This window comes from Podarcis pityusensis (genome assembly GCF_964106645.2).
Source record: "Podarcis pityusensis genome assembly, chromosome: 9".
Lineage (NCBI taxonomy): Eukaryota > Metazoa > Chordata > Lepidosauria > Squamata > Lacertidae > Podarcis > Podarcis pityusensis.
The window spans coordinates 22,658,296-22,686,017 of record NC_138034.1 but is presented as its reverse complement, the minus strand read 5'-3'; the positions used below and the strand labels follow the sequence as shown (position 1 = coordinate 22,686,017).

The window sequence follows — 27,722 nt, the reverse complement described above, 5'->3', positions numbered from 1 at the left end:
CCAGAAGCAGACTTCTACAGCCCCAGATGCACACTCCAATTGTTAATTAGTATGGAAGACCTATTTATACCTGTATTTATTCATAAGTTTAGCATTCACCCTGTAATATTATATAGCATATGATGATGGAAGAATAGAGTACATACTAAAACCCCTAACAAAAATAGGTTTCACAAAGGCTGCAGAAACTCTTGTGTTTCACCTACACTCTTGCAATGAAATACTGAAGAAGAGATGGAAGTTGTGATAGGAACAGGAATGGCATATTATGACATGGGTAATCGCTACGCATCTCAAAAAGTTATGGAGAGGCAAGCTTGTAGATTGTTCATCTCAGTTTTTAATCATCAAGAGTAGAACGAGCAACATATGTGGTGATTTGATCTGATAAATATCCACATTGTGCAATGGAGTAATGTTGCTAGTCAGCATCTTATCTAACTACATTATTGTTGAAAATGGGCTGAAATAAAATATGAAAGGCTTTGTTTATTACAATTTTTTTATATCCCAAGCTTCAGGATGCATATCCTTCAAAGGTAGCTTATTAAAAAAAAAAAAACTTCATTTAAGCACACACACACATTCTTAATATCAACCTATACAAAGCCATTGGGGTGATTTCCATAGTACAGCTGCTGTGGTGGTGAAGTCCACTTGGATAGATGGTCTTTGCCTATGACCTTCGCTCTCCTGAAATCCTTCCTGCAAGTCCAATTGATGATTCAGTGGTCCTAGGGAGAAGTCCAGCTTAACCAATGTGTACAAGCAGAAATAACAATATAGGCTACATATATATCAATGGGGCACAGGCATAGAATGTAGAGCTTTGCACTGACCTCTCTTACGATAGCAAGTAAGAGAAATCCAGTCAATTTCATACTTCAAAAATAAACAGGAAAAACTGCTTTCCAACGACAATAGTTCAAATGTGTAGAAGCCATGCTTAATACCAGGTGTTTAAGGCTGAGCACCGTTTTGTTTGTGGATTTTAATATATTTGAATACTTTGCCTCAGCACTTCTTTGAGGGCGTTGAAGCTCGTGTGGCGCAAGGTGTGAGAGAAGAGGAAGTGAGCTACCAGCTGGCGTTCAATAAACAGGAGCTAAGAAAGGTTATAAAGGAGTATCCCGGCAAGGAAGTGAAAAAGGGGTTGGACAACCTTTATAAGAAGGTGGATAAACACTTGTGTGAAGAGGAAAACCTACTTCAGGTAATATAATGGGTATTAAGAGTGTGTATAAACCTAGTTAATGCTGTGTAAATGTTTTTGCTGTCCTTGGTTTGTCTCTTGTTTAAGGTAGAACATCACACATCTGAGGTAGAAAATGTCTCGCAGTAAAACGATGTAGATCAAAAACTGCATCCAGATAAAGGGTGAAGCGGGAGGTGGGGGAAGAGAGCATTTGAGGAAGTTCAGGGTGCATTCAGCCTTACAGGCCACAGGGAAGACACAATAACCAGGTTAATTTACATGATTGTTGCATTTATATCCTACATTTCCATTTGCGGGAAGGGGGGAGGGGGGAAATGACCAAGGCACCTAACAGAAATAAAAGCAACAACAGAAAATCCACACTGACATAGAAGAAGGAAGTAAGTCTGTGTTTGGGCTATGTCACTTGGTGAGGCTCACATGATAGAATACTTAAGTGTCTCATTCTACACAGGAAGCTTGCATGCCAAAAAAAAAACCATTCTAGCCTTGTTTTCTCTTTCACTTGCTAGTGTTGTAAATGGAGGGGGGAAATGTATTGAAGAGTTGATTGAACCTCCACCTATAATCTGAAGTAAAGAAGCCTTTAGAATGTTGCTTTCTTATTGGTACAATTGTAAACAGACTCCTTAGCAAATAACTGGCTAGGATTGTGATGGTGTCAGTGGGCTTTCCTGTTTCCTGGTTGTTGCAGGTGAAGGCATATACAAGTACATATCCTGGCAAAAGCTGAGTAGGGAGAAGGTTCATCCTGCTGCTTTCGATGCGTGTGTGCAAGGAATTGACTCTTACCCATCTGTCTTGCCTTGCCTCTCCATAGCAACAGCACTCCACTGTCCTCCTAGGTCCTAGGAAAAGGGAGATAGCAGAAGAGACAGTGCCGAGATACTATAACATGGAGCTAAATGTTGGCAATGGCTCCACACACACATTTCCTTGGAAGGTGCAGAGCTGTCCTCAACAGTGAAGCCAGTCAGCAGGACAGGCCTTTGGTGATATGGATTAGTAACCATGGATAATATTTACATTACTGAAATTCGGCTTTTCTTCTTTTTGGTAGGTGGTGTGGCATTCTATGCAAGATGAGTTCATACGCCAGTACAAGCATTTTGAGGGCTTAATAGCACGCTGTTATCCTGGATCTGGAATTACTATGGAGTTCACTATCCAAGACATTTTAGACTACTTCTCCAGCATTGCACAGTCTCACTAATATCTGCCAAGGGTAAAAGCAAGATAAACTAATGAATCTTTTAGCACTGAAGACTTGTTACTTTGTGAGATGGAATTTTGAGGAATGTCCTTAATTATCTTTATGCCCATCAATTGATGGCCTGAGGAGAAATGTTGCTTACTTACTGTATAGAAACAGTGTTAAAGCATACTTTTTCACATGTAACACAGTCTGGCTTGTTTTATTTTCGATGTTGATATATTAGCCTTGTATAATTTATAGTACATTAGATACTAAACTCTTTGGCTTTCCTGTAGCTTCCAGTAATTATGTTAAAGTATTAAAATTATTGTACAAGGCTGAAGGGGTTTCTGCATCAAAATGTATTAATATATGGATTGATGGAACTTGCACGCATGCTTTCAAAAGAATCTATTTACATGACTTTATGGTTGAAATTCTTCTGATCCAATATAAAAATAATGTTTACAAAGGCGTTCCTTGTATTTATTTCCCTATCCTATGACATGCATTACACAAAAGGAAAAATTGCCAGTCAACTGAGGGATCCAGATACTATATTTAAGTTATGTGTTTTTACTTTTTACATGCATGCATTAGTTGAAGCTTCCTTGGAAACACTAAACTAACGCTTTGATTCTAAAGACTAAAACTTTAAATTGGCTCAGTTTATCACATTGATGAAAAAAACAGCAAAATAGCTGGAGAAAAAGCCTGTCTGAGTCTGTTTTTCTGCCTAAGCTTGGGAAGAACTTGTGCCCTTATGGTTGTACACCTGGATTGCAGAAGAAATGGATTGCTAAAAGGAGTTTTGAACGAGATCCTGAAACAATATTTAGATCCCTACTTGCATCACTTGGGGTGGCTAACAATGGGGAATACGCAATACAGTGGTACCTCGGGTTACATACGCTTCAGGTTACATACGCTTCAGGTTACAGACTCCGCTAACCCAGAAATAGTACCTCGGGTTAAGAACTTTGCTTCAGGATGAGAACAGAAATCATGCTCGGGCGGCGCAGCAGCAGCAGCAGGCCCCATTAACTAAAGTGGTGTTTCAGGTTAAGAACAGTTTCAGGTTAAGAACGGACCTCCGGAATGAATTAAGTACATAACCAGAGGTACAACTGTATGTAAGTCGTACAGCTAAAATAAGTGATGCTGCAGTGAAAATAGTTTTGATTGCGTTTTTAGCATTTAAGTACACAGTCTCGGTTTTTTCCTTAATGTTTTTGCTGTTCTGGGATGCTGGCATTAACAATCCAGTGCAGATTACTATTTGTTCCGTTTAGGCAGAATGAGAGAATTAGGTTCTAGTTTCCAGAGCGCATCTTTTGCCGGGCGAGTGACCCTTAAAAAGGCTCGAAACTTGCCCTCCCAGCCTCCGCCGCCAGAGGCCGCTGCGGCGGCGCGCGTCGGAGCCCCGGCTCGTCCGTTAAAGGTTCCCCAGAGCGCGCTCGCGCTCGGAGAGCCGTTGCTGGGGGCGACGCCGGGCGGAAGCGGAGCGGCGGCGGAGGCTTCGCGCGCCATTTTCAAACGGCCGCCTCGGCCCACACCGCCGCTCCAACTTCCTGGGAGGCTTTTTTTTTGTGTGGAGAAAGGCGGGGGAGAAAGAAGCGAAGGTAGAGTAGCCCGAGACCCAGGAGGGGCCCCCCGAGGGCGAGCGGTGGGGGAAGAGCCAGGCCGCGGGTTTAACGGCCCTCGGCGGAGAGGCCGAGATTTATTAGAGAGGCCTCCACCGAGGGCCCGTTTCCATGGCGACGGCGGGGCGGTGACGTCACCGCGAAGGGAGCAGCCCTTTCAGCTGCTGTGACGCTTCCTGGGGCCTTGAGGACGAGGCTGCCTTGGGAAAGCGCCGGCGCCCTCGTCCTCCGCAATCACAGCGCGACCGCTTCGGGTTCCTTGTCTTGTGGCCCTGGCCAGACCCTCCTCCCTCCGTCCGACAATCGCTGCTTCATGTTTAGTCCCCTCTTCGCCGCCCCCCTTGGGTTGACCCTCCAGCCCAGAGCACCAGTCGCACCTCTCCCCACTTTGCTCCCTTCACTGCGATCCCTATGTCTCTGCAGCTGCTCACCGCAGCCTCGCCTCTCTCCCTCGTCATTGCTCTTCTGCTTGCTTCTTGACCCGTCAGTATATCTATATTTCTCCTAGAAATCCTTGCTGTAGCACAGTTGCTCTCAAAAAACAACAGCACACACCCCACTGTTGTATGCAGAGGTGTGTGTGATCTGTCATGTTTGCTTTAGTTGCCATTCCTTGCATTGCACGGGGTTGGACTAGATGACCCCTGGGCCCCTTCTAACTCTACGATTCTATGATTCTGTTGTGTATAGAGATATCTCTCTCTCACTTATACATGTTCCACGGAGTTCAGGCTGGCATACATGATATCCGTGCTCCCTGACTTTATCCTCACAACAGCCCTATGAGGTAGGTCAATCTGAGAGACAGTAGCTGGCCCCCGATGCAACTGGTTTTGTTGCACTGGGCGCAGAGCCTTGGGGGATGCTGCAACTATGACGTAGAATGGAAGGCAAGAGGCAGGGGGTCCCCCAGTTTTGGCATCGCAAAATGAAACCCCATGCACAGTTCTTATTCTTCAACTCCTTTTGTGTAGAAGTCACTAGTGTGTGTTCTGAAATGGCACTGGATTGTGGTTGAACTGGTTGCACATCATGCGATGCCCTGGCTACATCTTATTTACGAACTCTAATCTGTTGTTGGTTTCTGAGTCTGATATTTCAGGGACACTCCAGTTTGCGTCCATACTCTTCTATTTCACCCTCTTCCTGGTAAAAAGTAATGTCTCAGCTGCCAGAAGACCATGCTAACTTGTATCAGGTCATGACCAAGTGCCAGAAAGCAAGGAGCTTGGTCTTGCATGTTCATGTTGTAATTGTGTAAGCTAACATGTGCTTAAATTATTTGCAGATCCCATTTTTTTCCACAAAAGACAGTTCAATAATATCTTCACAATGAGCACAGCTGCAGAACGAAAGTTCGTTAATCTAAGGAAGCGGTTGGATCAGCTGGGTTATCGACAACCATTAGGAGTGGAGAGTTTGCCTTTGGTGGAAAAGCTTTTTAGGTATCTAAACAAAAGGGAATAGCAAAATGTACTCATAGGTGCTATTGGATTGATATTTGCTGTTTGACTACATTACACTAGTGGTGAAAGTTAGTCTTCTGTGAAATGCATTGAGATGGCTTTGTCAAAGCAAATATCCTATGTTAATCCTGAAATGCAGTTTAAAGCAATCTTTTGTAACTTCACTGTACACAATCTAGAGACATCAGTTTCAAATTTCACTAGAATGTATAGTGGTACCTCGGTTACATACACTTCAGGTTACAGACGCTTCAGTTTACAGACTCCACTAACCCAGAAATAGTACCTCGGGTTAAGAACTTTGCTTCAGGATGAGAACAGAAATCGTGCTCCGGCGGCACGGCAGCAGCGGTTAAGAACAGTTTCAGGTTAAGAACGGACCTCCGGAATGAATTAAGTACGTAACCAGAGGTACCACTGTATCGTAATTGGCTTTTAAAAGCATGCCTAAAATTAGCTACAATAAGCAACTGTTTTAGAACAGAGGTCTGAGTGCAGTGCATAGAAAAATCTGTAACAGGAACATTCCTGTGACATAAGGGAACCCTGGTGTACAATATTAAATGTCCTAGGCAATAAAAATAGGGTTTAATTTGAATAAATTAATCAGCTTAAAGAATGGTGTGAATGCTGTTCTGTAAGCAGCATTCTTCCTGAAAAAACAAATGTTTGCTTTCATGCATAAATGGGATGTCTTGTATATGCAGGCACAAAGTCAGGGTAAATTCTGCCAACCAAATGTTGCACATTAATCTTAGAAATGCTGCCTGCTTGCCTCCTTTAATGTGTGTGCAAGTAAATCCCCTTTTGATTTTAATGAAAACTTGGCCATTTAAGGAAGGTTAAGATTGTAGTCCATGCATACTTGCATAGACATAGGGAAATAGATGAAATGTTCTATTTTAAATCTGGTTGGCTAGTACACCAAGCCAAAATCTGCTTCTATTCTGGCCTAGGGGGTGACTGGAGCAGGGTATTTATACAAAATACTAGTTTTGGCCATTATAGGAGTCATCTCTCAAGCCTGGAAATTTGTTTTCCTTCCATTTCAGTGACCTTGTTCATACAACTGAGAGCCTCCGGAGTGCTAAGCTATCTGCTGGAAAACTTGAAAAAGAATACAGCAACTTTGACGTTGTTCTAGAACCTTATCGAGAAGAAAATGCTAGGCTCACCCGTGAAAACAATGAACTACATTTAGAAATTCTGAAACTGAAAGAACAATTGGAAAAGCAGGTCAAAGGTAATCTTGAAAACCTAACTGATTATTTGTCTCTCAGAAAGGGGGGGGGGGGGCAACAAATTTTGACTATCATTGTTAGTTAGCCAAAACTTGTGGTTGCCATTGATCCCACAAGTCTTGCCTCTAATAAGTTTGGTGGTAGCACTCTACCCTTTGTGTTGAGTTTTGGAAGCACTTGCGCTGGTGATGCAGCAGGAAGATGGAATCTGCAAAAATCACCTTACCTTTTATCTTTGTGGATTGTGATGTATCTCCATTACATCAAAAGCAGAATGGCAGCATTGAATGCCACCCAAAGACTTGATGCAGTGGTGGACTGGATAAGGGCCAATAAACTGTCTGAATCCTGAGAAGACGGAAGCTCTTTAAAAATCTCCCTCTGAAGGAGCAAGTGCATAGTTTGGGGGCATTCCCAAATGCATCTTTGTCACTGGGGGCCCTGTTGTCCTCTGTGGCTTGTTGTGCCTTCTGCCAGCTGCATCTGGTTCACCAACCACAGTCATTCCTGGACAGGGATAGCCTGACCACTATAGTCCATTGGTAATCTCGAAGCTACTGTAATGCACTATATGTGGGGCTGTCCTTGAGTCTGATTCAGAAGCTCCAGCCGGTGCAGAATGCTGCGGCCAGATCACTGGCGGGAGTGACACCATTGTTAAAACAGCTGCACTGGTTGCCCATCTGTTACTAAGCCAGGTTCAAGGTTCTTTTATTGATTTACAAAGCCCTAAACAACTTGAGTCCAGGACACCTCAGGGATCAGCTGAATCCTTATATAACAGCTTGATCACTGAGATCATCTGCAGGAACGTCTTTCATTGCTCTCCGAGTAGGTGAAACCTAGCCTTTAGTGTCATCAGCCTAGTCCTGTGGAACACCCTACCAATAGAGATTCAGCAGGCACCTTCCGTGCCAACTTTTAAATGTCCACTGAAAACATTTCTGTTCTGCCAGGCCTATGCAGGCCACGGTGACCTATTGATGTTGTAAATTTCCTTTTGCTTGTTTTTAACTTTTTATGGTTTTATTTACGTTTTTATATTGTTGTGAACTGCTGTGAGACATCTATGACACAGCGGTATATAAATATTTTTATAAATAAATACATAAAGTTTCAAACCACAGCATGCCAGTGTTCTCCCTGAGAAGCTATGATACTAAGAGTCAGGGAAATGAGAAATAGTTTAACTGATTCTTAAGGCTGCTTCAAGCAATATTTCATTATAAAATGTCTTCTTAATGTTGTACACCGCCCTGGGATCTTCTGATAAAAGGTGGTATATAAATTGAATAAATAATAATAATAAACAATAATACTTGAATACAATCCCCAAAACTGGTCTAAGTTTGAAGTGCACAAATGTGTGTGTTTGGCCACATCATTTTAAACTACTAAACTAGTTAAGTAGCTCTATTGCAGTGATTGCAAACACGCACACTGTGATGGGTCTTTACCATAGAATTGTAGAGTTAGAAGGGACCCGAAGGGTCATCTAGTCCAACCCCCTGCAATGCAGGAATACCATGAATATCTCTACTTGTTAGGGTTTTAGGCTTGCTTTAAATGGATCTGTTGTTTTTGTTGTTTTAACTGTTTTTAATTATCTCATGTGCAAATTACCTTGAGAAGATTATTTAGGAAGTGGTTGTCATTGTGTTTTTAAAAGAGACAAGCAACTAAAAACATGTTCAGGCAAATTGAGACTTGCAGCACATGTGCGTATTAGCACCTGGGGATAGAAAAAAAACATTGAGCTTGTTTTTTATTCCTAGTATGCAGGAAGAATAAAAAGGAAGAATACTGTTGATTTTTTTTCTTCCTTAAAGGTTTGAAAACTACACTGAGGAAAGTTGAACATGAGAATGCAGATATGAAATTTTTGAATAACCAGTATATACATAAAATTAGATCATTAGAGAAAGAGAACAAAGCCAAGACTGACAAGATCCAGCAACTCCAAGAGAAAAATCTGCAAGCAGTGGTTCAGACACCAGGTACACTATCAGATTATGTGCTCATCATGCTACCTCTTCTCTTACTAGGCTGCACTTTTGCACCCCATTTTGGTACTTGAGTATATTTGGTTTTAGTGGGACTTTAGCAAATGTCAATATGGAAAAAAAATTCACCAGAAGCCATGGATCCAGATTCTGCACTAATAATTGCTGCAGAACCTCAATTATCAAACTCCCTTTAGAGAGGTTTGGTTTTCTCATCCTCTTTTAAACTTTAGGTGAGCTGCTATAACTTTATTTCACTGAGATTTTTGTGCAGGTTAAATATCTGTTTCCTTGTTTTTATGCTGATTTGTTTTTTCATTATTTTGCTTTATTTTATTAAATTGATTTTAATAATTTTGACTAATAGAGTGTATTAATTTTGTTAACAGTTTAAAACCACTATTTTATTTTATGAAGTAAATCAAGGCATAATTTTTGGAAAAATAAATAGACATTACCTACTTTCTTTGGTATAGAAGTCAGTTCCACGTATCTATCTCTTCCTCAATTGAAATTGTTGGGGAAGCCCACAAGGTGATGGCCAATGTGACCAATGGCCACTGGTGCCATATTACAACACATGTTGTGGATAAAACATAATCTCTCAGAGCTCTGTGAACATTTAGTAAAGATTTGCCTCTGTGCTCTCAGGCTGAGATATTACTGTCTTTATTCTTAGGGCACTATATGCAAAATCTAGACTTTTACTTGTATAGCCACACTAAAATATAGTGTTGGATGGAGACTCACAGCCCAATCACAAGCATGTTTATTCAGTGCCACTGAGTACAATGGGGTTTAGGATACATACATAGGAATTATAGAATTTACTTGAATTTAGGCAATAATCCTAACCCCACTTACTGTTAGTTATATACATTTACCATTGAACTGAATAGGAATTCTGAGCAGTCATGGTTATGATTGCACTGTTATTTCCCGTTGAAATCAATGAAGGGCAGATTTACATTATTTTACGCTTGCAAAGAAAGTAATATAATGAAATTGACACATGCTCTTAGTCTTTGAGGGCTTTAATGTAGTCTTATGTCTATATAGCATGTAGATTTCATTTAAGCTATTCTTTTAATGAACATTTTGTTAAATGTATTCTTTGCCACTCATATAAATATCTACTGCTTAAAAGTATTATTCCAGTAACAAAGGAATTTCTTTGGTTCTTCAATATAAAGAAGAACTCTTGGGGCTGTTTAATTCTTAGTAATATGCATTTATCTTTGTAGGTGGTAGGAAAAGAAATATTCCGTTCAGGCGTCAGCGTATGCAGATAGACCAGCCAGTCCCTCCCTCAGGAATCGGTGCTTATCCAATTCCTCAGCCAGATGACCCATATATTGCAGATCTTCTTCAAGTGGCTGACAACAGGTGATTAATGGTCTTTTAAAATCTTGACATACTAGTAATGCCATCCTGACATCTCCCTCCAGTCTTCCATGAATGAGAATTAGTCTCTAACCCTTCCCCTCCCACTTCTGTGGGAGAAAATGTTTGGGAAGAATTACTTAGTTCTTTAATCGCCGTTTATGTTTCCAATTGTCAAAATGATAAGAAATCAAAAGTTACTATGGCATTCATTATACATTTTTAAAAACCAGAACAGTTTATGTATTGCACTTTGGCCTTCCTTTGGACATCTTCACTGTGATAATAAAACAAGGGATTAGCAATGTTAGGTTTCAATGTTTTAACAACGTAAGGTTAAAAAGTTCAGTATATTTTTCTTAGTACTATGCCTATTTGAGGGGGGTATTAATGTAAAACACGTATTAATTACTTTTGCTGCTTCTAAATGTATGCAATCTATTGAATGACTTGAGATTTTGAGTGACTGTAGAACAGGTAATAATGAGAGTTGTCTGCGGAAAATATTTTATTAATGTAGAATTCCTGAATGAAACTCAAATTCAGATAAAATATATTTCAGAATTCATGAACTGCAGTTAGAAGTGTCGGACTTGCAAGAAAAGCTAGAGATAGCGGAACGTGAGGTGAAAAATTACAGCAAACAGGTAAACTAATATTTTAAGGGTTGTGTATTTTGCTTCTTAATTTTTCAGTATAGCCTACAGTTTCTCTTTGCTGAAGAAGGGATCTTAAGATCAGCATTTCCCCCAGGAACTGTCAGCATTTTGTTAATGTCCTGGTTAAAAGCCAGTAGTGGCTTGCTTTGGCATAGCTACTTCCGTATTCATTCTACTGACAGAGTGGGGAATGTAGCTCAGTAGTACAGCTCATGCTTTGCATGCAGAGCATCTCGGACTCAATCTGCAATCCCTGTCTGAAATACTAGAGAGCTGCAGTCAGTGTAAACTATACTGAGCTAGATGGGTCAGGATTCTGACTCTGTATACGGGTGGTTTTAGTTGGGGTCCCTATATCGCAAAGAGGTTGGTCCAATTTTTCTGTGTATGGTTTTGGCACATTAGCTTTCACCAAACTCCTATTTTTTCCCTGTCCTGGCTATTCACTGCTATTATATTATATTATATCCATCTATCCGAGTGGGTAGAGCTTGACAGAAGTTATACAGAGGAGTTTTTATCCTTCTCATTTGTTCCTCCCTTCCCTTCCATTGCCTTTTTCTGTTTTGGGCACGCACACAATATTTTTGTAACTATGTGCATGTATTCCTTTAATAAAACAAAACAAAATAAAACAGGAAACATAGGAGAGAAAATGTTACTAGCCCAAGTTACCATATTTGACAAAATACAAAATTGAGGCATGTGCTTTCTTTACAGATGGGATGAGGGAGAAACTGGGCAGTATCGATTTGCATTTAATTTTTGTTTTTTAAAAAAAATCAATACTGAGGACTTGCACAAAAGTGTCTGATGTATTTACTATGATAACAGTTTCTGAGTTGATACCCTACTTGTACTGTGTAGATATCTCGAGAGAACAACTCCTCCTAACTGGCTAGTCGAAATTTGGACACTCCTCCAGAATAAGACAGTTGGTGGAAACTGTCACACTTGTATCAAGTGAGGAGCAAACAGAAGTAGGTGTGTGGTATTAGAAACCACGCACCAAAACGTGTGACAAAGCATCTACAAGAAAATGTGATAGCGAGCATCCACACCAGGAGTGACCGCACATGTACAATGGGTTATCTGAGAATTTTTGTGGTACAGTCAAACCTCAGCTCCCCAACCCCCCTGTTTTGGAACGTTTTGGCTCCTGAATGCCAAAAACTGAGAAGTAAATGCTCCGGTTTTCGAACATTTTTCGGAAGCCGAACGTCCAACACGGCTTCCGCTTGATTACAGGAAGCTCCTGCAACCAATCAGAAGCCGCACCCTGGAGTTCCTCCGACCGGAGGAACTGGCTCCGTGGAAACTGGGTCTTCCCGCCGCGGCGAAGGTGGGGACCCGCTAGAAATCCCAGGCGGAGGAAGCCTGGGAACGTGGGGTTCGGCAGGGCACCCATTTTGGGGCTCCGGAGTGAAGTGGGGTGAGCGGCGCGGTGCTGCGAACTGATTGCTACTTTCACGGAGTGAAGCCGCACAGCCATTGCCGGAGAGCGCTGACTTTTTCCTGTGGACAATTGGATTTAAAACAAGTACCCGTGAGTAGAAACGGAAAATTGGATCAAGAAATATCTTAATTTGGCACCGAAGCGGGAAGGTTCAAAACAGGAAGTCCGCCTTCCGCTTTTTGTACATAGACTGAAGCAAAAACCTTTTAAGCTAAAGTCTGGAAAGTCGTTAAAAAAGTTTAAATTTCCTTCATTTATAATTACTGAAACCCCCTTGGAAGCAGGAGAAAAGGGGGGGGACTTTGTTTAACGCCTGCAGGAGAGGGAGTGAAGAAAGATAAGTTTCCACCGTCTCTAACCTGGGAACGGGGTGTCAGAGACAGAAATTCTTGGAGAGGTTCATTGACTGTGAATGGAATACTTTGACAGATAGCTAAAGAAGAGAAATAAATTGATTCCAATGTTGCCTTCTGCATTCTAAAGAAACAAAATATCTGAAAAATGAAAGTAATTTTCCTTTGATGGACTTGCCTTAAAAAAAAGGATACAAATAGAAATTGTCTCCTCTAGAGGGAGCTTGCTAAATTGTTGCTGCAGTCTACTTGAGGACTCTACAGCTGTCAGAGTAAGATCATGGGACCGGTCCGTTTTGACCTTGACTAAATATGAGCTGGGAGGAAGTTTTGGTGCTTGCTTTATGCAAGACAAGTGCCTTGCTGGAACAGATGCATGAGAAGATGGATTTGATGAATGAGAAAATGGATTTGATGACTGTTGTGGTTAATAACTGTGGACAAACAGGGAATATTGATACAGACACTATTCAGGGACCAACTCAGGAACCTGTACTGATTGGGCAAGTGCAGAAGATAATGGAGGAGGTTGCAGTTGCACCTCAAATAATACAAATGGAGAGACCCGAGGCCCTACAGGAGTATAAGCCGCTGTTTTTGAAGATTGAAGTTGGGGTCGGCCAGGGGGAGTCTGGAGCTGAGGAGGTTCTTAACTTTGGAGAGACCTCGAAATATGTTTTTAAATATTTTTTGGACTACATTGATGATTGTGGGGAGTGGGACTCTGGGGAATGGGCTGGTTGGATGAAGGGAGACGAAGATAATTTTGGGTTGGAATCCCCCAGAGACCTACTCCCCAACGAGAAAGGAAAGAAACTAAGAAAGAGACCAACAAAAGACAAGGAAAAGTGCAAGTATAAACAAGAAGAAGAAGATCTGCAGAAGGGACATGGAAGAGACTTAAGGGCCTCGGACATTAGATTACCAGGTTGATGGACTAGATGGAATGGACAGTAAGGACTGACACGACCCAAGACCAGGAAGAAGAGACGTTGGATGAAGATTGGAATAAAATTTATAAAGAAATTTTTTTTTCTAGGGAATTAGCCTAAAATTAATGAACATTAGGAAAAATGTTGGAATGAAACTATATGACTCTAGTAGAAAAGATATCAGGAGTTATGTATAATCGAGTATTAAGCGTTAAGCTCTAAAGTATTTTTTGGTAAGATAAGGTTAAATAACTTAAGGTAATTTGAATAACAGAATATGGGGAAAGGATGGAAAGGATTTGTTGAGTTAATTAATAGGTTAAATTGTCAAGATAAATTATTTAGTAAAAATTGAGAAAGAGGGAAAGAATTTGCTGAAATAATCAATCAAACTAGAATACAAAAAGGGAGGTGTGAGGAGGTCAATGAAACAAGCAAATGGAAGTTAAAGATATGTAATATGGGATTTGTGTCTTTTTTTCCTTCTTTTTTATCTTTTTGCTGTATTGTTGCATTGGTTTTTATGTCTTTTTTTTCTTGTTTTTTTTCTATGTATTGTAGTGTTGTTTTTAATTTTTTTCCTTTCTTTTCTGTAATTTTGAAATTATTAATAAATATTATTTTAAAAAAATAAAAATAAAAATCAGAAGCCGCACCCTGGTTGTCGAACATTTTGGAAGCTGAATGGGTTTCCGGAATGGATTACGTTCAACAACCGAGGTTTGCCTGTAAAAGGAAATCCCAGTTAATTGTGGGGGACTCCTAGCTGGCATTTTGGTGATTACAATGATAAAACGTTGTGCATGAGCATCACCAGTTCCACAACAAACCCCAAGGCAGTTTCCTAAGAAGAGATTCCTATTAATATTCAGTTTCCTTTCCAAAGAAACTTATTCTTAATCTCATTGCACTTTACCTCTGTTGTGTTGGCATGTGTGGTTTTGATGAACTTGACAGGCCCCTAGAACACTTGAGGAGGACCCTTCCTCCATGCTATCACAGCCTCTCTGGTAACACATTCACAAATGGTCCATGCATCAGACTGGTGTCGAGGATAATTTCTGGTATGATGAGTGTTTTCATTGGAAATTATAGCATCCCCAGAACAGTCCCGTATCCTTATGTACTAAGTGGAGAAGTTCTGGCCAGGTATTTACAGCAGCAACACTCAATCATTTTAAAAGAATAATGATTTTGTCTCCCAAGGTTGAGCTGCGAGACAGTGAGATTGAGCGTTTAGGCCTGGCACTGGATGGCGGTCGCTCTCATGATGTCATATCTTTGGAAGCCAGAAGCAGAAGTAATGAAAAAATTATTGCTCACTTAAATTTACAGGTAACATGTTTGAGCCTCTTTCACTTAGAAACCTTTGTAAGATTCCTCAGCTCCTGATAAAGCTTTAGTGAAGTGCTGCAACTCCAAAACCACCTGAATTGACTCCATAACTGTGATCAGAGATGTCACGTCCCATTTTACTGGCTGTATCCTACACCTACTCATAAGTTAGTTTATTCCTTTTGTGGTCATTGTGTTCCAGCCGATTAACTTAGCAATGATAATATGGCTGAAAATTTTTGGAGGCTGTTTCCTCCAAATGTTTGGGAACCAAATTCATGACTTGGCTATTCAGCTAATTAAAATATCCACAGATCTCAAATGTTTCTTACGTTCTAAGAACATAAAGTACTACAGCTAATAATGGAAAGTTATTTGAGAACTAACTGCTAGCTTTTGTTTGGCTGTAGTTGTGCTTCTACTGTTTTATTAACTTGAAACATTTTGTATGTTGTGGATGTGTTTCAGATTGAATTTCTGCAGCAAACAAACAAAGAGCTTGAAATGCGCATACAAGATCTTCTGGACAGTAAGCAAAATGTCACTAGTGAAGTGGCTCATTTAAGCAATAAAAACGAAGAACTGTGCCAAGAATTGAGTGAAATAGATCAGTTGGCACAACAGTTGGAAAGGCACAAAGAAATTGTGCTTGAGACTGCAGATAAAGAAATTGGACAGGCTAAGGTAAGGGAATTTTGTAACTTGGTAGAACATCAAGAAAATGTCTCAACTCCCAATGAAAGGTTTCAGGAGTTGCATCTGCTTTTAAAAGTGCACGCATTTGCCCTTGTATTTTAAATTTCATAAAGTGTAGTGCAGAAGAGGATTTGCAGACCAGCAACATCTGGAGAGCCATAACTTCCATATCCTTGCTTTAATGTATGGATTTTGATATTTTGTTGTATTTGCAATGCTTGTAACAGGCCCCTGTGTACATTATAATGGAATGAGGTCTGTTTTGTAGTTGGCCAAGGAACTGTAGAACTGAGTAACCATATCCTATAAGAAGGATTAGTTTAACCTCCAAAAGGGCCTTTGGGATGTCAGATGAGCGTTTTGGTATTTTCTTTCCTACTAAGGACAGCTGTTACACTGTGGACATGCTGCACATTTGCTAGAGAACTTCTCTTTAGTCTGCTGGGTTCCCTTTTTCTGCAGAAGGGATCTGGAGACCTTTCTGTAGATTTGCTCACATAGATCTTTTCCTAGTCATTTGATATCCCTGTAGCCACCAGACACCTCCGATGTCATTCAACTGCTCCCCAGTTCCATTAAATTTTCTGCTGCACTCCAGGTCTCTTCAAAATATGTGCTATTTACAGTAATTTCTGGGTTTCTCTGCTCCTTGTATTCCCATCTGACAAGTAAATAGAATTTTATTTATTTATTTATTTATTTATTTATTTACCACCCTATACCTGCAAATGTTGGTAGTTCAACTGCAAAGTTTTTTTGCTACAGTTTATAGGAATAATACAAATAGCATTTATATAACATTTTCAAGCATTTGATGCATTTAACATGTATTGTTTTGTTGTAAACCATACAACAGCCATGTAAGGTAGGTCAGATTCTCCTATATTACAGATAGAGCCTGAGGCTGAGAGGGAGTAGCTTGCTTGAGGCCATCTACAGAGCTCAGATGTAGACTAGATTTCAATTTACTAACTTTGTAGCTTGGCCTTGTATGTACTCTGCTACATTAGCTCATTGATGATGCACATAAATCTACATAACATTTTGCAGACAGTTTTGTACATCCCTGCTCTTTTTCTGTAAATTATGTGAATGAAAGTTATAGATATAATAGATATTAGATACCATGTGGACTTACTTGATATATTTTATGTTTAAACAGAAACATGACCTTTAAAATATGAAAAGAATTTTTTTTTACTTCTGTGTAAAAGAAGTGCATCTGTGTAATATGGTGGCATATTTATAAAGACCCTTCACGTTTATAAACATTTTATCATTTATGATTTATAGGAAGAGATTAAAAAAACATACAGTGAAATCCAAGATCGTGAAGAGACAATAGCGAAGCTTAAGTCAGTAAGTAACAATTTTAAAGTGGAATAAGTTTATTTAACTCAATGCATTTTTAATACTTGGATATTTAGGCTGAATATAATGTGTGTGCTAAAGACATCTGTTTAACAAAACAAGAAAGGAAAGCATTAGTAGCAGCAGTATTTTGATAGCTGTGCTGCTTTTCTACTTCTTGACAAACAGCTGATAATGCACAAGTTCTAGAGAAGAAAAGAGAAAATAAGTGATATCCTTTATTGGACATGTTTTGGTAGAACAGTATTCTTGTTTTCAGATTAGATTAAACTCTGCTGCAAACAGAACAAAAAACTAACTACTGTGTCTTGAAAGCCACACTTATATTAAAGAGAGTTTGCACAATCCAGTCAGTTAAGCATGTTAAGTCACATGATTTCAACAGGAAACAAGTAGATTTTGAGAAAGCAATTCTCTGCTTTTCCCAAACCTGGAATTTTAAAAGTACATTGTTTGCACTTTCCCATTACTGGAGACATTCTTTCATTATGCCACATTTTGCTATTACAACTTGTCTGGAAGATGACTAGAATTTAGATTTAAGCATCATGTATAAGTAGAAATACCTATGTCAATGAAATATTGTTTTACAAACTCTATATTTACTGTACTATCCTATTTTGAAAATGTGTAATTTGACTTTAGGAGTTATCTACATATCGGCGAGAAAAAGACAGGCTGACCGAAGAACTCTATGGAAAAACTGATGAAAAACAAAATCTTGAAGTGTTGTTAAACCAGGTTCAACTAGAGAACCATAGACTGGCCAAAAAACTTGAAAACCTTGAAATAATAGGTATGTGTTTTAAGAGATCTGGTGGATTATGTTGTACCCAAGACAATCCACAGCATAGTACCTGCACCTACCAAGCATCTACCAAGATGTTCCCTGGGTCACCGACAGCTCACTACTTGAGAGTTGCTCAGGCCCCTATCCACCCCATTGCTGCCACAGCAACAATGTGGCCCAATTGGAAGTCTTCCTGCAGACTCCAACCGAACAGGGGGAAAAAACAGGCAGGGCAAAAGCTGGGATATCCACAAGTGATGTCGTGGAAGGCAATGTGCCTTATGGAGTACTCTTTTCTATTGTTCTGAAGTTTTGCTTTTCTTTGGGATTTTACTTTTGCCTCTGCTCCCTTTTACTTTTGCTGTTCGTTTGTTCCCTCTCAGCCTTATCCTCGGTGGGGGGCTCTGATGGTGATGAAGGAAGTAGCAGTGCGGGGAAGGGGCCTAGAGGAACGGAGTGACAAAGTTAGGGGTGGGGAGAGGCAGGAAACAGTTTGCCTTCTGTGAAATGGGTGTCTTGTGCTAGGCTCACCACCACTGCAGCCATTCTGTTGTAGTACCTATGAGAATTGTTCAGAAAGGTTGGGGACCACTGTGATAGCTTGTATTCAAATGCTGGGGGAAATACACTGAAGATAGCAGAACTTTTAACATATACAACTTACTTCGCTGGTGAGTTACCTACACATTTTTTGAACCAGAATTTGCCTGGTGAGCCCAATTTTTCTTTTCCTTTCTTCATCATATAGGGTAAAACCTGTTTCCTTGGTATTATCCACTCTTAAAAGATTGGACTTAAAAGATTGGACTGCCTCTTAATATAGTAATTTTTAAAATGCATTCTTCCTCCTTTAGTCCATATTTTCTTGAGGATGGATGAATGCAGTTCTGTCTGACTTTGCTCCTTCTAGCATCTTCATTGTATATCTTCAACCATGTGCTGGTTTTCTTTAAATTAACCACCTCTGCTATATGCTAACTTCATTCATGCTTGTTGGTTATTTTCTCATGCAGATCGGGAGCTTGTTGTAGAACTAGAGAAAATGAGATTAGAGGGCGGTATAGCACTTGGGGACAAATCACCTTCTCGTCTGGATGCATTTGTAAAAACTATAGAAGAAGACAGGGACTACTATAAGCGTGAGCTAGAGTGTCTCCAAAAGATAATTAAACAAAGATCTAGCCCATTACGCAAGTCACCAGAAAAGGTAATAATTTTTTTGTTAAATATATTATAATGCCTAGTAACCTTTTTCATATGGTGCCCCAGTTTACAACTGCCATACTACTCAGATGTGACTGCCAGTAGTAAGGAGGAGGCATTTCTCAAGTAGTCAGACTGGTTGACTGAATTCATACTGTTTTAGTAAGGGAAAACAATGTTTTCCAATAGAAGTGCAAGGTTTAATACTTGTATGCCAGTGGATTTGCTGCAGACCCCAGCAGCTTTTCAAAATATTTGTAAAACTTTTTAGCAAACCTGAACCACTTCATATTCAATGTATTCTTCAGAGAACATGGGGTCCCTTAACTGTTTGTGTTTCATTTCCCCCCTTGACTCCTGTTTATCAATTTTTTAAAAAAGTTTGCATTACAAAGCTATCTGTCTAGTTTACCAATGTGAATGGAAAAGAGAAACTGTCGAACACCTTCATTAACTGGGATCCATTCTATTCCCAGAAAATTCTCAGAATATGGTATAGAAAATTGCATAATTGAAATGCTGTTTTTCCCCTGTTTAGACCACTTCAGAAGTCCTGGAATAGGGACGCGGGTGGCGCTGTGGGTTAAACCACAGAGCCTAGGACTTGCCAATCAGAAGGTTGGTGGTTCGAATCCCCGCGACGGGGTGAGCTCCCGTTGCTTGGTCCCAGCTCCTGCCAACCTAGCAGTTCGAAAGCACATCACAGTGCAAGTAGATAAATAGGTACCGCTCCGGCGGGAAGGTAAACGGCGTTTCCATGCGCTGCTATGGTTCGCCAGAAGCGGCTTAGTCATGCTGGCCACATGACCCGGAAGCTGTACGCCAGCTCCCTTGGCCAATAAAGCGAGATGAGCGCCGCAACCCCAGAGTTGGTCACGACTGGACCTAATGGTCAGGGGTCCCTTTACCTTTACCTTACCCTGCTTTGTAATAATTTCCCCCCTCTACATTCATCTGTTTGCAAAACAAAGCAAATAGCTCCCAAACATTGCAAAGTGTTTCTGTGCAGTTGGACTTCAGGAATGAACTTTGCCATCAGGTGTAAATCCAGCTTGGAGCATGTTTATACTTATAGTGCAAATTTCTGACAATGCTTTCTGATTTGCCTTCTTGAAAGTCCCTATTAGGCCACTGGGGATATATCTTATATTATTTACTATGAGTGCAATATTTCACCTAAGCATTTTGTTTGTTTGTTTGCTTGTTTTTGTTTTACTTTCTCTTCTGCTGTATCTTTCATGGCTTCCAGATAGCCCAATGAAGAATTTAAGTAAACATTGTATCTCAGTAGATTTGGTGCTTGAGCTGTGTTTTTGAAACGTAGTGTCAATACAGTGTATTTTTATGTTAAACAAGTTATTTTTAAATCAAATCAATTTTACTTCCTGCTGGGTCTTTAAAGGTATCTGTTGGGCTTTAATAGCAATTTGATATTGTCCAAAAATTGGAGCGTTAGGGTTAAATATGAGGCAGTACAGTATGATGATATTACTATTCAGTAGTATTATAATACCCTGTGTATATTTACTCAGAAGTACATTCCACTTAATTCAGTAAGATTCTTTTCCTTAATTAAACATGCATAGGACTACAGCCTAAAATGCATATGTTCCTCATGCCCAGGGCTCACATAGACCCACTCTTATAATGCTAAGCTGTTTATGAAGCCTGGAATGATCGTCTGAACTCAGCCATAGTTTGAGGTATAATCCTGTCATCAGATATAGCTGTCTTAATTACTTCAGTATAATTTAAGTAATTTAACCCAGGATTTCAGTGCTTATTATTTACATCAGTAGCACCTGTCAGTAACAGTACAGTATCTGTGCCAGGTAACTAGTAATATAGTTTTTAATGTGTAATTTTCCTCCCCCCCCCTTTCTTTTTTTTGACAGAATGGTGATCTAAGATTGGTTACTCGAGAAAGAGATGAGCTACAGTCTATGCTAGAAAGATTTGAAAAGCACATGATAGAAATTCAATCTAATGTCAAACTCTTAACTGCAGAAAGAGACAAACTAAGCATTCTTTATGAACGGGTAAGTCCAAATTAATAGGTGGGGCCACTGACTGTCAGGACATAACATGTATAATGGAGCCGAGATTTGCAGGAGCAAGAAGGAAGCAACATATAATCATATAAATACTCTTCAAAAGAGAATTAGACAAAATCATGGTGGATAAGGCTATTAGTGGCTACTAACCAGGATGGCTATGTTCTGCCTCCATAGTCAGAGGCAGTAGGCATCTGAATACGTCTTGGAAACTGCAGGAGGGGAGAGTGCTCTTGTCCTCAGGTCCTGCTTGCAGGTTTCCCACATGCATCTGGTTCACCACTGTGAGAATAGGATACAGCAGTTGCTGCAGAGCCAGGCTTAGACATGGAAGTAACAGAAAAAGGAATGAATGCAGATTAAAGGACAGGTAATAGATTTATGCTGTTGAGACAATGTCTTAACCTGCACCAGATGCATAGCTATCATTGAACTGGATAAGAATGGCCTCTGGTTGGGCAGGCGGCATGGTACAAGTCAATGCTGGGCCAAATTCCTCATGTACTTGGCAGCGTTTTATTTGTTCTCCATCTTTTTTCTTTCACCCACCATCTTACGCCTTTCTTTCCTCCATGCATGATCTGATAGCTTGCATATATATATTCATTTTATTGATACACTTAAAAAAGTTTATTTTTTTACTTTTTAAGTCTCAAGATGAGTTAAACCGTCTACGGAGAGAAACAAAAACTTCTTTAATGACACAAAGTTACGCAGAAGAGGAGCGGAACATTGCAATGTCCGATTTCAGAAGAGTGGTGGCAGAGAAAGAAGGACTAAGAGAGAAGTTAAAGGTCATCATTTTACAAATAATGCTTTTTTGTAATGTTTCGAGCTTGCGATAACTTTGTGCTACTTTGTTACCTCACAAAAGTCGCTACTCCCCATGGATGGTGCAATTAAGCAGGGCAGTCAATTCACTGATTTCAGCCAAAGCTATTCAAAAATTTCTAAGGCACATTTTTATCTTGTGAACTGCCTTGGGATCTTGTGATAAAGGGTGGTATATACATAATAATAATAATAATAATAATAATAATAATAATTTAGAGCGTCAGTTTTTTGGGGGGGAAACCATGCTACAGATGAAGTCAATAAGCTGCTATCTTGCACATAATACTTCTAGTGTTTTGGACCCATATATATATAGTGTTCTGGACCCATATATGCAGTGCTTTTTTCTGGGGGGATGCAGGGGTACGCATACCCCTAAACATTTTGTGAATCTTTGTACTTTTGTCCATTTACTGTATTTATTTCTCCCAACTTGAACTATAAAATGGTGATTTTCTTGAGTCAAAATGAGAGTACCCCTAAACATTTTTAAAGGGAAAAAAAACCCGCTGCTTCTATTGTTGTTAATATTAACATTGCGTGAGTATCCATGTGAGCTGCTATGGAACCAGCAGCAGAGTCATCAGGAGCAGAGGAGAGGCTTCAACAACTGACACCCAGACTCTGCTCCCCAGGAATTCTTTATCAGTCGAACCTGCAGGAAACAAATGGAGGCAGGGTGGAGCCAGTCAAAAGCAGCAGCAGCTTGAAAGGGATGTCATGCCTCCCTCCCCCTTTTGGAGAAAAGAGCCCCCTTGTCTCCAATGACACACAGAATGATGCGTAGAGTGGAGCAGAGATTAGAGATGCCTAGATGCAGTTTGAGGCTGCTTGGGAAACATCCAGCAGAGGAGGAGCTTTAGAGGAGCTTGAAGGTGGGGACATTCAGTCCTGGCAGCTGCTCTATAGGGGCAGGACTTGCTGAGAAGTGTTGCTGAGTTGTATACCATTTCTTTAAATAAAGAGTTAACTTCTCTGACAAACTCTGCTTCTTGCTTGCTGGCATGAGTTTGACTCCAGCCCTGACATAAACCCATGTGCTCTGCCTTCTGTCTCTGTTCTTCCTGCCTCACCTTTCCACATAGCACATATATTAGCCAAGTTCAGTGTTCTAAAGGCATAGAGAGTAGGTGCAGTTTTCTTTATGTCTCCTAATTCCCATGCTCCCTAGACGATCAGATGCTCAAAGGTTAATCAGACAATTAAACAATGCCCTCTGATGAGTTGTTTTTCTTTGTTTCATAAGGTCCATCAGGATGAAAAATCAAAGTTAGAACAGGAAATATCAGACTTGGAAAACACTGTTCACAGAGTAAGTGATTTAAATACTTGCTGGCATCAGAATTTATTAATGCGTAGTGATGGAATGTCATTGTTTGTGTGTTGACTATTCAAATTATGATTGAGACTATGGCTTTTCTCCGTTTACTTCTCACGATCATTTGCAAGACTAGGTTTGCAATAGACATCGTGTAAACTTTTAGCAATTCCTTTTCATATTCCTGATGGCAGCTCCATTATTGTGAGCTTTACTGCCGGTACATTGCGCCTTAACATCTAAAAGATTTTGGTGGAGTTCACTAATGAGGGGGTGCTTATCAAATTTGCAGATGGCACCAAACTGGGAGGGGTAGTTTATACCTCAGAAGATTGAATCAGGATTCAAGATTACCTTAACAGATTGGAGAACTGGGCCAAAACTAAAAAACTAAAACAGTTTACCTTAGAGGGTGATGGACTCTCTTTCATTGGAGGTTTTTAATCAGAGGTTGGATGGCCACATTGTCAGGGATCTTTTAGCTGTGATTTCTGCGCTGAAGGGGGTTGGACTAGGTTACCCTTGCGGTCCCTTCCAACACTATGATTCTAAGGAGCTTAAGATTACAGCTGTAGTTTTGCAGTTTTTATTGAATTTGAGTAAACTGGTCTTTATTAGGATTTTGCTTAGCTTTTTAAATACTTAATTTTTTTCTCAAGAAAAATGCTGCTCTTAGCAGATTCAGAAAATAATATTTGTGTGTTGTTTTCTGCTGCAGTTGGAGACTGAACATCTTGATCAAATAACTACTATTTCATTGTTAAAAAACAAAATAGTCTGCTTAGAAGATGAATCAAATATTAAGTCTCATCAGCTGTCTCAGTTGTCTGAAGATGCTTCACAATTTAAAACAGAAATAAACTCCCTTCAGTAAGTTCAGCTGTGTATTTAGTATCTTATTGGTGCCTTGCTCAAATCTATTAATTTATGTCATTTTACAGGAAATATTTGCATCAATTGTCAGGCCCTAAATAGAAATGCAGGCTCCATAATTGCCTGAAAGTCATATTGGAAGCTGTGTTCCTTAATTCAAAATAATATGTGGACTTTCCAGTTGCTCAGTACTGATGGAAAGGAACACTGAATATGCTTGAAGACAATTTAGTATTACTTAGGGTTCAGTCCAGTTATTTCATTAAGCAAGAGGTTTGGGCTATGCTTTGGTTCGAATTAAGCCCCAAATTGTGTCAGTGCCCCAATTTCAGGAGATAAAAGATTGGATTCCTTAAAAGTATAAGATTGGACACTTAAAATTGTCTCTGCATTTCTAGCTGATATATCCTGATGCATGGTTTTAGTTTTCTGAGGCTATTTTTTAAAAACTTTAAAAGCTACAATTACTAATTGCTGTTTTTGTAAGCTCATTGGAAAGTGTCATTCCCTTTGCTGCATAATTCTGTGCTTTGCAGTGTTTTCAGGTTGTGCTTATCATATTCTAACTTATTTACATTTAAAAACCTGCACCTGTTTCCCCCCTCCCTCCAAAATGGATATCAATTCTGCAGACTACTAAATGAACAGATACAAAAGTCTTTAGATGAAGTGCAGCATCAGTTGGCTCTTAAAGATGATGAACTTCATTTGGCTCAAGAAGAAATTTTATTGCTAGAAGAAAAAACAGGTGAATGCTGTTTTATTTCTTAGAGTGAAAAATTTACGGCTTAACTACTTAATCTGAAAAGTCAAGAGATTGAGACTAGTTTAACTCTTGGCACAGAACATTGGCGGCATCTGCCTTTCCTCTTCTCCAGCGGTCAACAACTGTCAAATGTAGGATTGAATTTGGTCCCCCATTATTGCTTCCCACTTTTCTAGTGTTGAATTGCTAACAGTGATTAGAGCAGAAGCAGCAAACCTATTTGAACCACTGGGCCAAGTCTTTATCTCCCCACATCCCACAGGCTAACTTTGACAGGTGGATGCGAATGCCAGCCTGTCAGTCATCTGACGTCAGGTGACTTCTTTGCCAATGCCTTCCCCACAGAGAACATATGGAAGAAGAAGCACTCAGCTAATGAGCAGAGATTTAATTCTGCTCTCTGCAGGGGTCTGAATGAGATTTACCCCTATGGGGAATTGGCAGGTGCTGCAGCCAATGCAGAATTGAACCCTGCCTATTAGCTGCTGTCACCCAGTGATGTCACCTTATTGACTGGTGGGCATGGTTTGGGGAGAAATGGCCTCATAGGCCCAATTGCACACCCTGGTATGCCAACATTGGCCCATGAACTGGAGATTCCTCACTCCTAAATTTAGAAGTAGGGAAAGAAACATGGGCGTGAAAGAAGGGGTCCTCTTGTGCTTTTCCCATCCTTCTCAGCCATTCCTCATTTGGCAATGAAGAAACAGGGGGAGGAGAATGTGAGAAGGAGCTGAGAAAGATCTTGAGAGGGGAACCAGAGGACTGCAAGCAAGAACGTTTCCCTGTTATTTCTTGTTCATGCAAATACCTCCCATGCTGTTTTTCATAACTCAGAGGGTGGTGGAAGACATTGTGGAGAATCCCACTTATTGCATATACCCTCTGGCAGGGTTCTAGTTTTTCAAAGCCATCAAAGAGCAAGGGACTAGCTTTAAAAGACCTTTGTTGGCAGGCGTTTGTAGTGGGGTGAATTTGCCCAGCATTCTTCCTTCACTTCCATTGACAATAACTTAGCATTAAAGATTTGCCAATCATTAAAGTCTAGAACAAGGTGCCACAAACTGAGCAAAAAGGTACCTCACAGATAAATGTAAGTTGTCTGATGATATTTGCCAAGTTGTGCATTTCCACTTGCACAGCCAGACTCTGCCTTACACACACCTACACACCGGTGTAGCCCTTTGGGTGTCCCAGAATACTACATCAGGTGATCCCTAACTCTCCAGAACAGATATTGTTGGGTGAGGGGTCAGAGATAAGGCAGCAGGGGGAAGGAGATGTTCTATTACATGGGTGAATGTCTGCTCACACAACATTAGGTGTCACCTTTAAGCTCTAGATCAATAAATCCCTAAACTTTCCCCCCCATGGACTGCTTGAAAATTGCTAAGAGTCTTTGCTAACTGCTTAATTATTTTTCTGCCTTTTGTATCAATTGTAATGTGCTGTTCTACATGCTGTATGGTTTTTCCACTGCATTTTATTGCTGCTTTTATTTCTCATAAATTAAATTTTATTGTATTCCATAGATTCCTATTGTAGTACAATAAAATACAAAATAAGATATAAAAGAAGCAATTAAAATACAATTGAAATAAACGTGACTTTTCATTGCAGTGAACATACTGTTTCCCATCTTCAACCACAAATCCACAGACATGCTGAAGCCCCCCTGAATGTAGTCTGCAGACCACATTTTGGGAGCCCCTGCTCTTCATAATTCAAACAGTATTTATTTATTTGCAGGTAAATTCAGTAATAAGCACCATGCACAGGATGAGACCATCAGTGTGCTCAGAAGTACAATTAATGTCTTGGCTAAGGAAAAAGACAGCCTCCAGGAAAGTATAGATGAAAAGACAGAAAGAGTTGCTTATCTAGATGACAATTTAGCCAATAAGGTATGTACACGGGGCATGAAATAGACACATCAGGGGGACACATGGGCTGGAGTTGGGAGAAGGGGGCCTATTGTACTACTATTGTACTCTGCTTACCTGACTTTTGATCCAGGTCAGGACTTGTAAGTCTTGAATGGTGCATACTGATAAAAGACAACAAAAGAATTATGAACTGAAGAAAATTAGTAACTGTCAATAGCTTCCTTAAAACATAATAAAAAATCAAACTGTACATTAAAGATTAAAAAAAATGAGTATGGGGGGAAATTGTTTATAGTCTTAAGTTTCAGCAGTCACCAAAAACAGCAGCCCTATAAGTACTTTTGAAGAGATCACAATCTAATGCATACAAAGAAGCTTGAATTAATAGATAAGTATTTAGTAATAAAAATTATAAAATGAAACTGCTGCCGAGATCCTTTCAGCTTTACCTTCTCCGTGTATCTCTTTCCTCCCTTCTCCCCCAGCTTTCTGACTGCTGGCATGAAGCAGTAGGAGCAGAAATGCTGACACATGCCCCATATGCTCCCTTGCTGCTTTCATTTTAGGCAAGAGAGAGTAGGGGAAAGGAAAAGCACTTTGAAGTAAATGTGAAAAGGGGAGGGGTTGTGCAACAGTTTTTCCACCTCTGCTCTCCAGTTTCTCTGTGCCTTACTGTCAGAATCATGTGTTGTCAGCATTGTGAAAAGAAACTGTGAACTTAGGATGGTTACAAGAGGCCACATTTTTTCCTGGGAAGGTATGTGGTATATCAGTAACCTCACACTTTCAGTCCCTTCAGGCCATAAGTAGTGATGGCCAAAAGAAAAATGGAGCCCAAAGGAAAATAAATAAATAAATGCAAATGAATATTGAATATCATTGGCCATTAGTAAGCTGAAGGTACCCAATTTTTTTAGCTTCAGCTACTCTTAAATATTAAACTACAAGAGACTGCTAGTGAATGACTGGTAACAGTACTGTATTATGCTGTATATTTGTTACATCTGTATTTCACTTGTTGCTCATACCTATTAGTGCGGTTGATGTGA

The 27,722-nt window shown here is 39.9% G+C and overlaps 2 protein-coding genes and 1 long non-coding RNA gene across 13 annotated transcripts in view; 2 read left to right on the top strand and 1 right to left on the bottom strand.

Moving 5' to 3' along the window:
• EXOC1 (exocyst complex component 1) overlaps window positions 1-2,885 on the top strand; it is a 28,247-nt gene extending 25,362 nt beyond the window's left edge. For 6 of the 7 annotated variants that reach the window (XM_081019873.1, XM_081019872.1, XM_081019869.1 and 3 more), the window contains 2 exons: window positions 1,019-1,213; window positions 2,277-2,885. In XM_081019873.1, the coding sequence (XP_080875999.1) occupies window positions 1,019-1,213; window positions 2,277-2,429 (348 nt within the window). In that variant the 3' untranslated portion in view covers window positions 2,430-2,885. Of the gene's footprint in view, window positions 1-1,018; window positions 1,301-1,376; window positions 1,543-2,276 lie in introns of those variants that run through there. The other variant, XR_013990106.1, reaches the window with a different exon arrangement.
• Window positions 2,886-3,867: 982 nt separating this feature from the next.
• CEP135 (centrosomal protein 135) overlaps window positions 3,868-27,722 on the top strand; it is a 34,898-nt gene continuing 11,043 nt past the window's right edge. For 4 of the 5 annotated variants that reach the window (XM_081019819.1, XM_081019820.1, XM_081019818.1 and 1 more), the window contains exons 1-17: window positions 3,868-4,033; window positions 5,343-5,499; window positions 6,573-6,763; window positions 8,591-8,758; window positions 10,009-10,150; window positions 10,710-10,794; window positions 14,754-14,882; window positions 15,351-15,566; window positions 16,872-16,937; window positions 17,595-17,745; window positions 18,753-18,946; window positions 20,838-20,981; window positions 21,647-21,790; window positions 23,077-23,142; window positions 23,867-24,018; window positions 24,654-24,769; window positions 26,537-26,691. In XM_081019819.1, coding sequence (XP_080875945.1) covers window positions 5,387-5,499; window positions 6,573-6,763; window positions 8,591-8,758; window positions 10,009-10,150; window positions 10,710-10,794; window positions 14,754-14,882; window positions 15,351-15,566; window positions 16,872-16,937; window positions 17,595-17,745; window positions 18,753-18,946; window positions 20,838-20,981; window positions 21,647-21,790; window positions 23,077-23,142; window positions 23,867-24,018; window positions 24,654-24,769; window positions 26,537-26,691 — 2,232 coding nt within the window. In that variant the 5' untranslated portion in view covers window positions 3,868-4,033; window positions 5,343-5,386. Of the gene's footprint in view, window positions 4,034-4,241; window positions 4,842-5,342; window positions 5,500-6,572; window positions 6,764-8,590; window positions 8,759-10,008; window positions 10,151-10,709; window positions 10,795-14,753; window positions 14,883-15,350; window positions 15,567-16,871; window positions 16,938-17,594; window positions 17,746-18,752; window positions 18,947-20,837; window positions 20,982-21,646; window positions 21,791-23,076; window positions 23,143-23,866; window positions 24,019-24,653; window positions 24,770-26,536; window positions 26,692-27,722 lie in introns of those variants that run through there. The other variant, XM_081019822.1, reaches the window with a different exon arrangement.
• Window positions 17,752-27,720, bottom strand: LOC308484965. The gene is made up of 4 exons (XR_013990243.1): window positions 27,123-27,720; window positions 26,788-26,834; window positions 21,147-21,316; window positions 17,752-18,772 (listed from the first exon to the last, which is right to left on the bottom strand). It is a non-coding gene; the product is annotated as an uncharacterized lncRNA (long non-coding RNA).